Below are 12,378 nucleotides of genomic sequence, written 5' to 3'. Positions count from 1 at the left end.
AACATGTCGCAAGATTTTGTAGCAGCTGAAGTTGGATTGCGGACCAAATTTTTGAATACCATGTTGCCAGTGGGACGCACTGTAATTGTAGTCTGTGAGGAAGTAAAGAGATATCTGTGCGAAGACAATAGAGTGTATAACTTCTCCTTTCCCCAACAACAGTCCGAAACACAAACGAAACAATGTGGCTGATAAGCCATGGTATGACAGGTGTGCGCCATACAAGCCCAGCCGGGCCCCGATGCACCAAACACCTAGCTAATCACAAAGGGAAAGAATAGACGCCATCGCCATGCAAGTCTTGCGTATGTTTACAGTTCAGGCTTCCCGAGTCATGGATTTCCACGGAGCTGTGGAGTGATTTTCCTCCGCACCACCGTCCGAAAGCCGCTTTCATATGTCCGCGTCTTCGTGTTATGTTTGTTCCTCCTTCGGGCTTTTAGTACGGGACTTGGAGCGTTCGCGAGTTACTGCGTCTTTCAGCGCCTTCAGTCGTTCTTCGGTCACGCGAATCGCTTCGTCCATCTCCCGCGCTTGCATATCATGGGGCGCTAGGGGCTTCTGCGTTCCGTCTTCCGGCTTGATCCGCGATCCAGCGATAGAGCTTTGCACTCTGTCTAGGGCGACTCTCTCTTCGAGCCAGTTCCATAGATCCGACTCTTCATGACGCCAAATCTCTTCGTACGCAACCTGACGTTGAACAGTGGACCACTGGTTTGGGCCGGTGACTGCAGATCCACCACGGAAGAACCATGTGTACATAAGGAGGGCTCCCATAAGGAAGATGATAATCTGCGGTGTGAAAATGGACTCCAGGATATCGGCGAGTGGGCCAAGGAGACTGCGCAAAGGTTCCAATAATCCCCAATTGCTTTGCTTCGCTTGACTAGTAGGAGCGGGAGCGGCGGCAGGCATTGGGGCCTCTTCCAAAAGATTGCCCTTTGAGCGCCTCTTTCCTTTTCCGCCCTTTCCGGGTAACCGAGATGGGCCGGCTTTCGCTGCGCTCACGGCAGTGCGGAGAGCGGCAGTAAGGGAAGTAGCATACGACATTTGACCGTCATTCGCACCCTTCTCAATGGGACCTACAGAGTGTCAATAAATCTCTCGACTTAGAACAAGCACCACTACTTACCCTTCAGCCAACTCTTTCCGCTCCATTCTACTGTGAAGGTCATGATAAGTCGTGTACTGTTTCCCGGTCCCCACATCAAGCAGTATCTCGTCTTTGTAAGGAATATACTGCCGTTGGGTACATCAGGTGTTGCTGTGCTGCACTGCACACTCACAGCCTTGTCCAGATCGTATTGCTCGAGATTCATGGCAATATTGCATTTTGTCTGGCGCGGTCCAACAGGTGCATTTAGCGGTTTGATGTAGGAATAGTTGAACGTTTTCACGTCTTCACCTAAGCCCTTTTTGTCATCTTCCATCTGGAGGTCCATCGACTTTTGGTCCTCAACCAGCCATTTGCGCATGAACACGCCAGAAGCGGGGCCGAACATTAAGCTGTAAACCTTGCCCAAAGGTGCTGGGATAGTTGTGTCAATGAGTAGTTTGTCGTAATGCTGATCGTTATCGCCACACTCAGTAGGTGCGTGTGTTGCTGAACCAGGGAAGTCTTGTCCTGCAGCCGCAGCGCCACTCGTGGCGGCTTTGGCGGCTTCAGTCGTCTCGCCACCACCACCAAAGGCTTGTGATACTGCACCGCTCACTTTCCGGGTGGTCTCACCTGCTACGGAACCAACTTCACTGCCAGCTATACTACCTTCACCGGGTTCGGTGAAGCTGCCAGTGCCCTCATCATTGTCCGCATCTTCGTCGTACACCTCATCATCTGAATCTTGAAGGGAACCGTCATCACTGCCAATAGATTCTGCCTTCTCAGTCTTGTCGCCAGTACCACCGGAACCATCCAGAGTTACACCATTAAGAGATGACTTGAGGTTGGGATGGGATATTTTCCAGATGCCGATGATCAAGTCGTAGGTAGAGTCTCGCGATAGGAACGACGCAAAAACGTTGCGAGCATGAAGCGTCTGAATAACGATGGCATTCGGGAACAGCACGGCTGTGGACTTCTTCTCGACAGATACAACCTCGTCAAAGCTGATGACCAAGTTCGTGACCCATCCGAGAATGTTACTGGAGAAGCAAAGATGGCCCTCGGAAACGTACAAACGCCCATGAAGCAGGATCTCTTTCTGAAGGGCTGCACTATAGTCCTCGATCAGATAGTCGTCCTCGGGAACGCTTTTGAACAAGGCATGGAAATCCTTATTTCGCCTAGGGGGTGCAACCGCGAATCCAGTTCCGTTTAGACGGTGGCTGTTCAATGCTGCGCTTGGAGCCAATGTACTTGTGCTCGCAGTGATGACCCCGCCTAAAGTATTTCCAGTTGTAGCGGAGCTGCCTCTATGCCGTCTCCGTCTGCCGCCGCTTATACGGCTGCGTATGCTACCTTGGCGTCCGATGGATGCCGGTGAGTCTGTTATTTCAGGTTGTCGTGGAGGGGACGCTGCGCCCGCTCCTGACTGACCAGAGACAGCTGTCAGTGATCGTGGGCGCTCACTAGCAATCGATGGAGGCTTTTCCCCTGCGTAAGCGGCAGACACGGCTTGTGCAGCGGCTCTATCCTCGACCTTGGCCGAAGCTTCATCCGCCTTCATCGTGACGTTGGTCGCGGATGACATGGGGCTGACCTCGTTGCTCTCAGCAATGCCAAGTTGGGCTAAGCTCAAGTTTCCAGATCCAAGTGTTTCAATGGCAGGTCGGCGCTTCTCAGTACCTTCGTTTGTGGTGGTGTCGACGTTCTCAGGTCCAATAACTTCTTCGCCGCCGTCAGCAGTATTGTCCTCGTCTTTCTGCTGTTGCTGGTTGGGTTTGTTCTTCGGATTTGCGCTGTTCGCAATGGTATCGCCTAAGTTGTTCGCTGCGTTCTGAGCTGCGGAAAAGATGGAAGCAAAGAATCCACCAGGCCCGCCAGGAGATGATGGAAGTACAGCAGTCCCTCCGGGGGTTTTTGCTTCCTCAAGATGAGGAGTGAGGGGTGGTATTGACGAATGCGATAGCTTACTTGGAGGATTGGTGGCTGATCGTACGCGTCTGTGCGATATCATATTCCCCGAGGGGGATACGACTACGTTGGGGTTTGTCTCAGTATTGGTGCGTTTCACAGTGTTTTTTGAGCTATTCAATTCTGTCGGAGAAGAAGCCTTCCCGTCTGTCGGCGTGGGTGGAGTTATGAAGGTCGTGGGGGCATCAGATAAATTGGGAGGAGTCGCGGGGAGCGAGGTGATGATGCGCTTTGGGGCGACAGATCTCAACGACGGGGTGGACTTTGTCTCCTCCTCTGTGTGTATCTGTATCTGTGGTGGTGAGGCTTGAATCGGGTCATCCAACACCCTTGTCTCGCGCTTCTTCCCTCCAAACAGCGCTCCTAGTCCACCTCCGCTCGTGCTCGGTCTTGCGGGCTCAGGGCTAGCACCAGGCTTAGGAGCCGGAGACGTGGATCTGCGATTAGGAGTAAAAGCTTCCTTGAGCTTGCCAACAGGAGATACGCCCCGCTTGTTCACAGCGACGTCGCTGGTATTGTTTAAATTCCGGGTGGTGGGCTCCTCGATGGAGGTTTCGGAGTTTACGAGAGTGACATCGGTGGAGTCTGCAGAATCGAGGGTCTCGGAAGCGATCAGGGGCGACGACAACGTCAAGAGGCCGGCATGCGACTGATGTGGTGATATGCCGGGGCGTTTGAGTAGTGGAGGGCTGCAGCCGGTTAGTCGGAAGGCAGGAGCCGAGTGGGTACGTATGCGACAAAAGACTGGAAAGAGGGGTGAGGTGGGTAGTAAAAACAAATGGAACAGTGAAAGCCAAGAGTGCGTATTGCAATACGGATGCGATGATGCACGAGGTGTGGTGTGCTAGTGGGGAAGCTGAGGCCAGAACGTATGCTTGTTCGCGGTGGAGTCCATGCTGAACGGCGCCAATGCCACGAGGCAAACCTTCCACTCCAATGGACGCGTCGCAGGTGCAAATGGAACTGTACCTGAGACACAGGAATAAGGGGGGGGAGAAAAAAAAGAACAGCGTGCAACTTACGATTCCGTGTCTGAGTCGTCGGTGAGCAGACTGCTTGCGACGCTCTTTGCGAGGCCGAGCGAGTCGTCGCTCTGGTACGGGTGACCCATGCTCGGACGTCTAATTGTAGGAACGGGAGGGACCACCTCATTGGGGTCGAATTGCGAGACATCGTCCTGGCTGAGGGAGCCTTTGCTCTTCTTGCGTCCCTTGAAGAGCTTCGACATGCGCCGCCGATGTGACGACGACACGTCGCTGCGGCCGTCGTCGGAGTTCTGGCGACTCTTGAGGCGGTCCATGGCCCCGTCACTTGACTTGCGCAACAAGTCGTCGTTGCCGTCGCTGCTCGCAATTGAGACGGTGGATGAGTCCGGGCCCTTTGACTGTGCCCGTGGTGCCGCCAGCGTGTTGTCCCTGTCCTTGGAGCCGAACATGGAGCCTATGCTCCTCCGCCGCTCAGAGGCCATTGTGGAATATATAGGGTACGAGAGTGTGCAGAGCACTGAGAAGAGGTCGAGGGTCTCGCTATAGTCTCAGACACGCATATCGATGTTGCGACGCTTTGTGGTGCCGTGTTTGCTACGTAGGTTTGGGGGGTCGATTACGTAGGGAGCATGTGTTCAGGGCTCGCGATGCGCTTGGAACTACCGCAGGGTCGCGGCTGCAATCGGATACATGACAAACGAGGGGTGACGGGGGACGGGGAGAAGCTTGCGAGTTATGGCAGAGGGGAGAGAACAAGCAAGTTGGCGCAGGCTGCAGAGATGAAACCAGGCGGGCGCGTTCCTCGTGTTCTGGTTCCAACGTCTCCAGCTGCGGGTCTTTAGCCTAGTGATCTACTCCGCAGTTACATGGGGGGGTGTGGCCGGCCTTGCTATCCCTGTCAACGTGACCGAGACCCTTCACGCGCACCTGCTGCTGCCTCTGCACACACTCATACAGAAACTCGTCGAACATGTTCAAACCTCACTGCTGCCACCACCATGGAGTCGGCACATCTTATCCAGGCTCATGATCACGCCCGCACTGCCGCGACCGCGACTAGCACCAACAGCGTCGCGACCGCGGGGCAGGAGCATGACCTTGCCGCGACCGCCTTCCACAATGCCCAACAAGATACCCACGATGCCGAGGTATGTAGCCTGTGATGCCCTATCCTGCCCGTCTAAGTAGTCCTAGGCCCGCCGCATCCTCAGTCTCCTCGAAGACCACCATCGCAAGCTCGCCGGCCTGATCAAAGAGGCGCCGCGCAAGGAGAAGAAGACAGCAGATGCCAGCAAACACCCTTCCGAGTCCTCCACCCTCTCCCCTTTAGCGAATGCCTCGTCATCACGAGTATCCGCATCCAAGGCATCTTCTCCGACTCCTCCAACATCTCGCCGCAGACTCCCCCAGTCCTCGATAGCCACCAATCTCGCCGAAAAGCGCGGCATACCCAGCGCAAAGAGAGCCGCCAGTGGCGCCTCGCCCAACGTACCAGGCGCTGCAGCTGGTCGGAATGAGCAACCGTCTACGCCGGTACGGGATCTCTTGGCCCAACAGTCGCGCAAGACAGAAGTGAGCGCTGGCAGAGACGCGGCCAAGCAGCTGAAAGATGCCTCGCCACGCCCTGCATCACCGCCCGCCGAAGACAACTTCAGCCGCTTCTATTCGGCTTTTGGGGGCGTCATATCCGCAATCAGCGCCCCACTGGCTTTCACCTCCCTTCCACTCAACCCATCTGCACCGACGCCGGTGTCTGAGACGCCCAGGGAAGAGACGTCATCCAAGACCAAGTCACGACCACACTCTCCAGAAGCTTCCAGGACCGTCAAATCCTCAGTTCCCGACCTCGCTGCCCTGATAAGCAAGCCTGCACTGCGCGCTCTGCGAGAGGATGGCGCGCCAGGACCTAACGAAAGCTTCTACTTGGTGCCAACATCAAGTGGCGGGGTTACATACGCCAGTGTCCTTCGCGATCCGAATGCAACGAATGTGTCACCCAACACACAGCTTAACGCGATCGACGAGGGCTCCGGCTCGTTGCGAGGGAGTTCACATGAAGAATTTGTCGATGCGCGAGAGAACGTAGGCCCGCCGTCACCCACCAAAGCACGTCGTCCTCCTTCTCGCGGAAACTCAAGCACCGCCGTAACACCCCAACGCTCCATACCAGCCGGCAGAGGCTCAGGTCTCAAGACCATGGAAGAGCTGGCTCTAGAGAACGATACCCTCAAGACCGTCATCGACAAACAAGCCAAACGCATCCAGATGTGGGAACTCAACTCCCAAAACTCTTTCAACGCCCTCGCACAGTCGTTCCGTGCTCGAGGCCCCGGACGAGGCTCCAGCGACCCTAATGCACTCGCTCAAGCCCTCGCTGCTCAAGGCATCAACCACCTCCCAGCTCTTCCTTCCCCTCCTATACCAGGCCAGACACAACAACAACGACAACTCACTTCTCCCGGTCAAGCCCCGACTTCAGCTCCCGACGCTGACGCCGCAAAACGCATCGCAGATCTCGAAGCCATGCTTGCTTCTCAAAACGCCAAAGTCAACGACTTGATGAGCAACAATGAGAAGCTGGCCAAGCAAAATGAGAGGAACACACAGGTCTTGAGTCGATACAGAGAGCAGTGGGAGAAGCTCAAAGCTGGTGCGAGGAAGAAGGAACAGGAAAGACGAGAGAGAAAGGTCGGCGATGTTAGGGTTGGGGAGTCGACCAAAGACAGCGAGGTTGTTGAAGCGCAAGGGGAGGGTGAAGAAGAGCTGGACGAGGAACCTGGGTTTGGAAAGGCTTGAACGAGAGAGGGCGATATGGACATGATCAAGTGCTGAGTAGAGATGGAAAGATACCCCATGTTATTCACCCAAACAAGGGTACAACATACATGCAACAATCCATTATTTCTTACATCGCAACTGGAAGATACTCGGATTGGGATGAGCACAACTAAAGCATGTTTCAACACTGTTTGTATTACTACTGAAATGTCCAAAGCGCTGTCAAAGCTCGCCTTCCTAACCAAAAGTCATCTTTGACAATTTATCATCCGTGTCCCGTAACGCCGCCAAATCCATTCCGCTGATGTTCCCAATATACACAACCGAACCCAACCGATCTAAGCAGCAGAGGCAACGGGCTTCTGAGTAATGGGCTGGTAGGACGGCGCGACGGGTCCACCGACTGTGATCTCCTCATTGGCCATACCCGCTGCGTGACCCTCAAAGTCCGGTGCATCAGGGTGGCAGCCAACACGCTCCTTGCTCAGCAAGTCGACGAGGAGAGGGCTGGGCTTGTTGCTCTTCTCCGAGAAGCTGTTTTGGTGGCTCTTGTACTGCTGGACGTTCTCCATGTACTTATCGAAGAGGTATGCAGAGTCTAGAGGACCACCCTTAGCCTCGGGATGGAACTGGGCGCTGAAGATGGGACGGGAGTTGTGGATCAGACCCTCGTTGGACTGGTCGTTGAGGTTGGTGAAGTATTCCCTCCATTCGCTGGACAGGGTAGTGGGGTCAACCGCGTATCCGTGGTTCTGCGAGGTGATATGGCACTTGCCCGTGGTAAGGTCAAGAGCCGGGATGTTATGCGCACGGTTGCCGTACTTGAGCTTGATAGTCTTCGCACCAGCAGCAAGGGCGATGAGCTGATGACCCATGCAGATACCCATGACGGGAACCTGGGAAGTCTCGAACAGCTTGCGGAGGTTGTGGACGGTGGTCGTGCAATGAGTTGGATCACCGGGGCCGTTGGAGATGAACACACCGTCGAAGTGGTGGGCAACCTTGTGGATGGGGTAGTCGAAGGGGAAGCAGGTGACGCTGGCACCGCGAGAGACGAGACTGCGGAGAATGTTCTCCTTGACACCGCAGTCGATCAAAGCTACGTGCATATCGCCCAAAGAAGAGCTGACATGGAAGGGAGCCTTGGTGGATACACGGCGCACGAGGTTGATAGCCTCAGGGTCAATGTATGCCTCGTCCTCATCGGCATCGTACTCCTCACCAATTGAGATACGAGCAAGAGAGGAACCTTGCTCACGGAGGTATGTCACAACCTCACGGGTGTCAACGCCAGAGATGGCGGGAACTCCCTCACGAGCACACCATGCTGCGAGTGACTCGACAGCTGTCCAATGGCTGTGCTTCAAGGCATAGTCCTGAACGACGATGCCAGAAGCTTGAATGTGCGGGGATTCGAAGTATCGGAGCAAGCCATGCTCGTCACGGGCGTTGGAAGGAACACCGTAGTTGCCAATCAATGGTTGTGTGAAGACGAGGATTTGGCCACGGTAGGATGGGTCGGTCATAGATTCGGGGTAACCGACAAGTGAAGTGGTAAAGACGGCTTCTCCGGAGATGTTGGTCTTGGCTCCGAAAGACTTGCCTTCGAAGATGGGTCCATTCTAAACAGCTGTCAGTGACGCGCCAAGACGTGCAGGATGACTCTACGCACTTTGATTGTGAAAGTAGCAGGTTCATTGGAAACAGCCGTGGCCCTGCGCATGCTAGGAGTAGGAATGGCACGCTGAGTGTTTCCTTCAACAGTAGCAAGGGAGCGTGCCTGTACACGGTTCTTTGTCATTCGTCCCAGGAACCCTGCGGACCGCATGGTGGAAGGCTTGATCATTTGCGACAACATGATGAGCGGAGATGTGAGGTGATGTAGTGATTCGTTTGATAGCAGCTTGTTGGGTAGGCGTTCAGTTTACTGATGCCTTCCACAGGTGGTCTGCGGATAGAGTCAGTTGGACGCTCATGACGCGTCTGTCTGTGGGCGACAGCATACCTGAGATGTAATCCTGTAGCACTCAATTAGCCATGGTCAGAAAAGAAGAAAGGAATGAAAAATTCTAGAGGAGAATGCATCGATCGTCAAGCCACCAAGAGGCAGAAAGAGGCCGGCGGTGAATTGACGGTGTGCGATGCATGTCCAGATAAGGCTTCATCAAGCATCACAATCGTGACATACCTGGGAAGTAAAGAGTGTCGGGGCAGCACTCATAAGCGCGGTAGTAGAGCCAGTCGAGGTCAGGAGGGGTGCCTATCTGAGGCGAAGCTTGCAGATGCTAGTTTGAGAGTGTTGAGTTTGCGTGAGGTGAGGATACAAAGTAATCGGGGAGGGGCTTTTCTGCAGCACCGGATGACGCTAGGCGCAATGACACACACACGCGCCAATGATGGCCTTTACATTAAAATATCGGTCACGATAACGATTGGACTTGCAAAGTTTCTTCAGTTCTGACCCTTGTTTTATGACAAACGTCCGGGGAAGCTGGATGATAAGTGTGCGGCCCCGCTATCAGGTCCCTTTGGGCAATGCTGTATAGCATACCCTGCAGCTGCTTGACGCCTTCAGTTTTGCGTCATGACACTTGGAGACTGCGCGGCGCACGTAGCAAAAATGGTGTCCATCAGACTCCACGCCTTATCTATGTCGATCGCAAATTGACCCTCTCCGAGGAGCTTTACCGGGTATCCGCACGCAAATGACGAGTGACAGTCACAATTTTTGTTTTCTCCCGACATCGGCATCATGACGATCCGAAGCTTCCTCTAATTAGCCGAACATGTCCCCGTACATCAACAGAATCGGCGCATAAGCATGCCCTATGAGCTTCGTCTCGGCACCCGTCCAGCAACCCTTATACTAGGCCACTAAACAGTGATCTTGCCCGTCAATCTCACATCCCTGGAACTCGATCCCACGAAGATCTGATACTCTCCAGTAGCAACACTCCATTTCCTACTGCTCTCATCCCAAAAGCTCATATCTCGTCTCCTCAGCTTGAATGTAGCCGTCGCACTGGCACCGGCTTCAATCTTGAGTTTCGCGAAACCCCTCAATTGCTTCGGTGGTGAGTTGGTCGATGAAGGGTAGCCTAGATACAGCTGTGGCACCTCCGCACCCGCAACACCACCGGAGTTGCTGATCTTGGCGGTAACGGTAGCTACGGTTTCGAAGAGATCAACAGGGCCTCCAGGACCCTTGGCACCGGTTGCAGGACCCGCAGAGGGTTTGCCGGAGACACTGAGGTCGGAGTAAGTAAAGTTAGTGTAGGAGAGACCGTAGCCGAATTCGAATCTGGGCTCGATCTTCTGCTGGTCGAAACGGCGGTAATCGATGAAGAGGTCCCAGTTCTTGTCGTCACCACTGGCAATCGTGGTACCGTAGTCTGATTCCTTCTTTGCGATGGTGTAGGGTAGCTTGCCGCTTGGTGAAGCTGCACCGTAGAGGATGTCGACAAGGCCATTTCCGGATTCTTGACCTGGGAGACCTGCCCAAACAACAGCAACTACATTCGGGTTCTCGATCCACTGCTCCATAATGACTGGACCGACGCTATGGACTACAACAATGGTCTTCTTGTTGACAGCAGCAACTGCCTTGACCAATTCGTTTCCGTTGTGCCATGGGTCCAGGTTCTTCCTGTCACCAGCATTGCCTTCGACGGTTATGTAACCTTCGCCAGCATCGCTGTTGATGCAGACCACCGCAATATCAGCGTTTTGTGCTGCGCTAGCACCTTGCTGCGCGTTGTCGTTGGGCGAAGAAGTGATGGAAGTTCCGTCCTTCTGGGCTTGTGTCTTGATAGCATCAAGAGGAGCAACAAGATAAGGAAACTCAACTGATCCGGAACCCCAACCCATGGCCAATGTTCCATCGTTACATCCGCGATCAACGCACGCATTGGCTCCTTTAGGCGCAACGATGCTGTCGCTTCCGATGACAGCGATGCTTTTGGGCTTCTTGAAGGGCAACGCGGCGTTTGTGTTCTTTAGCAAGACAATACCATCGCGAGCCGTAGCGCGGACGTTTGTCTTGTGGCTTCCGCCTACTTCATGTTTGCCGATCGTCCAGGAGCTAAATGAGGTGCTTGGATAGCCCTTGTCTTGACCAACGAGATACCAGGCGGCTAACACGCGCTTGACCATGTCATCAAGGCGAGATTGCTGCACTTGTTTGTTGTTTATGGCGGTCTGAAGTTGCGGGCCCCAAAAGATGTTGCCGTTGCTGAAGTCGGTGCCGGGCATGGTCATGTCCATGCCACCGTTCGCACTCCCAGTGGTAGTGTGTTGCGCTAAGTTGACGTCAGGTATTGTACCAGAAGTACAAGCAGACCAAATGCTTACCATTCCAATCGCTCATGATGTATCCACGATGACCGAGCTCGTCTTTAAGGAGCTTGTTCATCACACCGTCGCTTTCGCAAGCCCATGTTCCGTTGATCTTGTTATAACTGCAGCAAGTTAGTAAATCCCGAAGTCGTACATGTCTTCGCTTGATGATTTCTCACCTGCACATGAATGCTGCGACATTGCTGTGCACAGCATCCATGAAGGGCCACACGTAAAGTTCGCGAAGTACCCTATCCGGCACATCTGAGCTCATAGTCTCTCGGTTCAATTCCTGTTCATTTACAAGCCAATGCTTCGCCGTAGCTTGGACACCTGCCTCTTGCATACCCTCGATGGTTTCCGCCATCATGATGCCTTGTAGATAAGGATCTGAGCCAAATCCTTCCCAGTTTCGACCACCGTTTGCATGCTTGCCGAGAGGACCGGCGGAAGGCCCAAGCTGGACGTGAACACCTAGCTGCTTTGCTTCCGCACCCAGGAAGGCACCTCTTTCACGGATAAGGTCAACGTCCCAGGTGCTAGCGGCATGGATAGCCGCACTGAAGGCAGTTACACCTTGGACGTAGCGAACACCAAGGGGTCCATCTAGAGGCTGTTAGTAAGAAGTTCATCTTGATATAACCATGCGTTGGACAGCGTTTGGTGATTTTGTTCGGTGTGTCCCAGGCTTCAGGTTCCAGGCTCCAAGCATCGAAGTCGTTGATCACAACATGCTCATCAAGGCCACAGCATGTCCTGATTGTGTCGGACAACATCCTCCACCTTTGGCGTTCGCGAAGCATGGTCGGCTCGGAAGTAATGAATCACAACTGCTCACCTTGCAGACAAAGTGACGGATATCCAATCGAGCCAGCCGCCTTGGTGTTGCCAACGCAAGGACCTTTCTGCCAGCCAACACCCGTGACGATTCCGATCTTCTCACTCTGCGATAGCTTGGCGAGCGCAGCTGTTGCTTTTGTGTAGGCATCGTCCCAATTTCCAACTGCACGTTTTGAAACAAACTGATCAGATGGAATGGCTGCGTTGGTTAGCGAATATTTTGTTGTTGCGTGTGAGTTGGTTGCACCTGAAGCCTGCGACAACACGGCCGTAGCCAACAACGGGAAGAGACAAGATCGCATCGTCAAACACAAGACGCCTCAACTTCCAAGACTTATACTGGGGAGCGAATGAAAGCCACCACCT

At 54.0% G+C, this 12,378-nt stretch overlaps 3 protein-coding genes across 3 annotated transcripts; 1 reads left to right on the top strand and 2 right to left on the bottom strand.

Moving 5' to 3' along the window:
- Positions 1-23: 23 nt before the first annotated feature.
- CC77DRAFT_1015471 (hypothetical protein) lies at positions 24-4,888 on the bottom strand. The gene is made up of 3 exons (XM_018524033.1): positions 4,096-4,888; positions 1,133-3,762; positions 24-1,082 (listed from the first exon to the last, which is right to left on the bottom strand). Exons 1-3 carry the CDS (start codon positions 4,539-4,541, stop codon positions 415-417), a joined length of 3,744 nt encoding a protein of 1,247 aa, XP_018391573.1. The 5' UTR covers positions 4,542-4,888; the 3' UTR covers positions 24-414.
- Positions 4,851-7,182, top strand: CC77DRAFT_1015470 (hypothetical protein). Its single transcript, XM_018524032.1, has 2 exons — positions 4,851-5,207; positions 5,254-7,182. Exons 1-2 carry the CDS (start codon positions 5,058-5,060, stop codon positions 6,853-6,855), a joined length of 1,752 nt encoding a protein of 583 aa, XP_018391572.1. The 5' UTR covers positions 4,851-5,057; the 3' UTR covers positions 6,856-7,182.
- On the bottom strand, positions 7,176-12,314 carry CC77DRAFT_1027247 (hypothetical protein; the record flags this gene model as incomplete). Its single annotated transcript, XM_018526360.1, has 7 exons — positions 7,176-8,459; positions 8,510-8,740; positions 9,718-11,135; positions 11,188-11,294; positions 11,352-11,778; positions 12,011-12,211; positions 12,260-12,314. The coding sequence occupies 7 exons, from the start codon at positions 12,312-12,314 to the stop codon at positions 7,176-7,178; spliced, it is 3,723 nt and encodes a 1,240-aa protein (XP_018391571.1).
- Between the last annotated feature and the right edge of the window lie 64 nt (positions 12,315-12,378).

Source organism: Alternaria alternata (genome assembly GCF_001642055.1).
Source record: "Alternaria alternata strain SRC1lrK2f unplaced genomic scaffold CC77scaffold_1, whole genome shotgun sequence".
Classification (NCBI taxonomy): Eukaryota; Fungi; Ascomycota; class Dothideomycetes; order Pleosporales; family Pleosporaceae; genus Alternaria; species Alternaria alternata.
This window is presented reverse-complemented; position numbering and strand designations above follow the sequence as displayed.

Coding starts and splice junctions, on each gene's coding strand:
- CC77DRAFT_1015470 (XM_018524032.1), top strand. CDS start 5,058: ATGGAGTCGGCACATCTTATCCAGGCTCATGATCACGCCCGCACTGCC. Junction 5,208..5,253: donor AAGATACCCACGATGCCGAG/GTATGTAGCCTG, acceptor AAGTAGTCCTAG/GCCCGCCGCATCCTCAGTCT.
- CC77DRAFT_1015471 (XM_018524033.1), bottom strand. CDS start 4,541: ATGGCCTCTGAGCGGCGGAGGAGCATAGGCTCCATGTTCGGCTCCAAG. Junction 3,763..4,095: donor GACGACTCAGACACGGAATC/GTAAGTTGCACG, acceptor AACCGGCTGCAG/CCCTCCACTACTCAAACGCC. Junction 1,083..1,132: donor CGGAAAGAGTTGGCTGAAGG/GTAAGTAGTGGT, acceptor GACACTCTGTAG/GTCCCATTGAGAAGGGTGCG.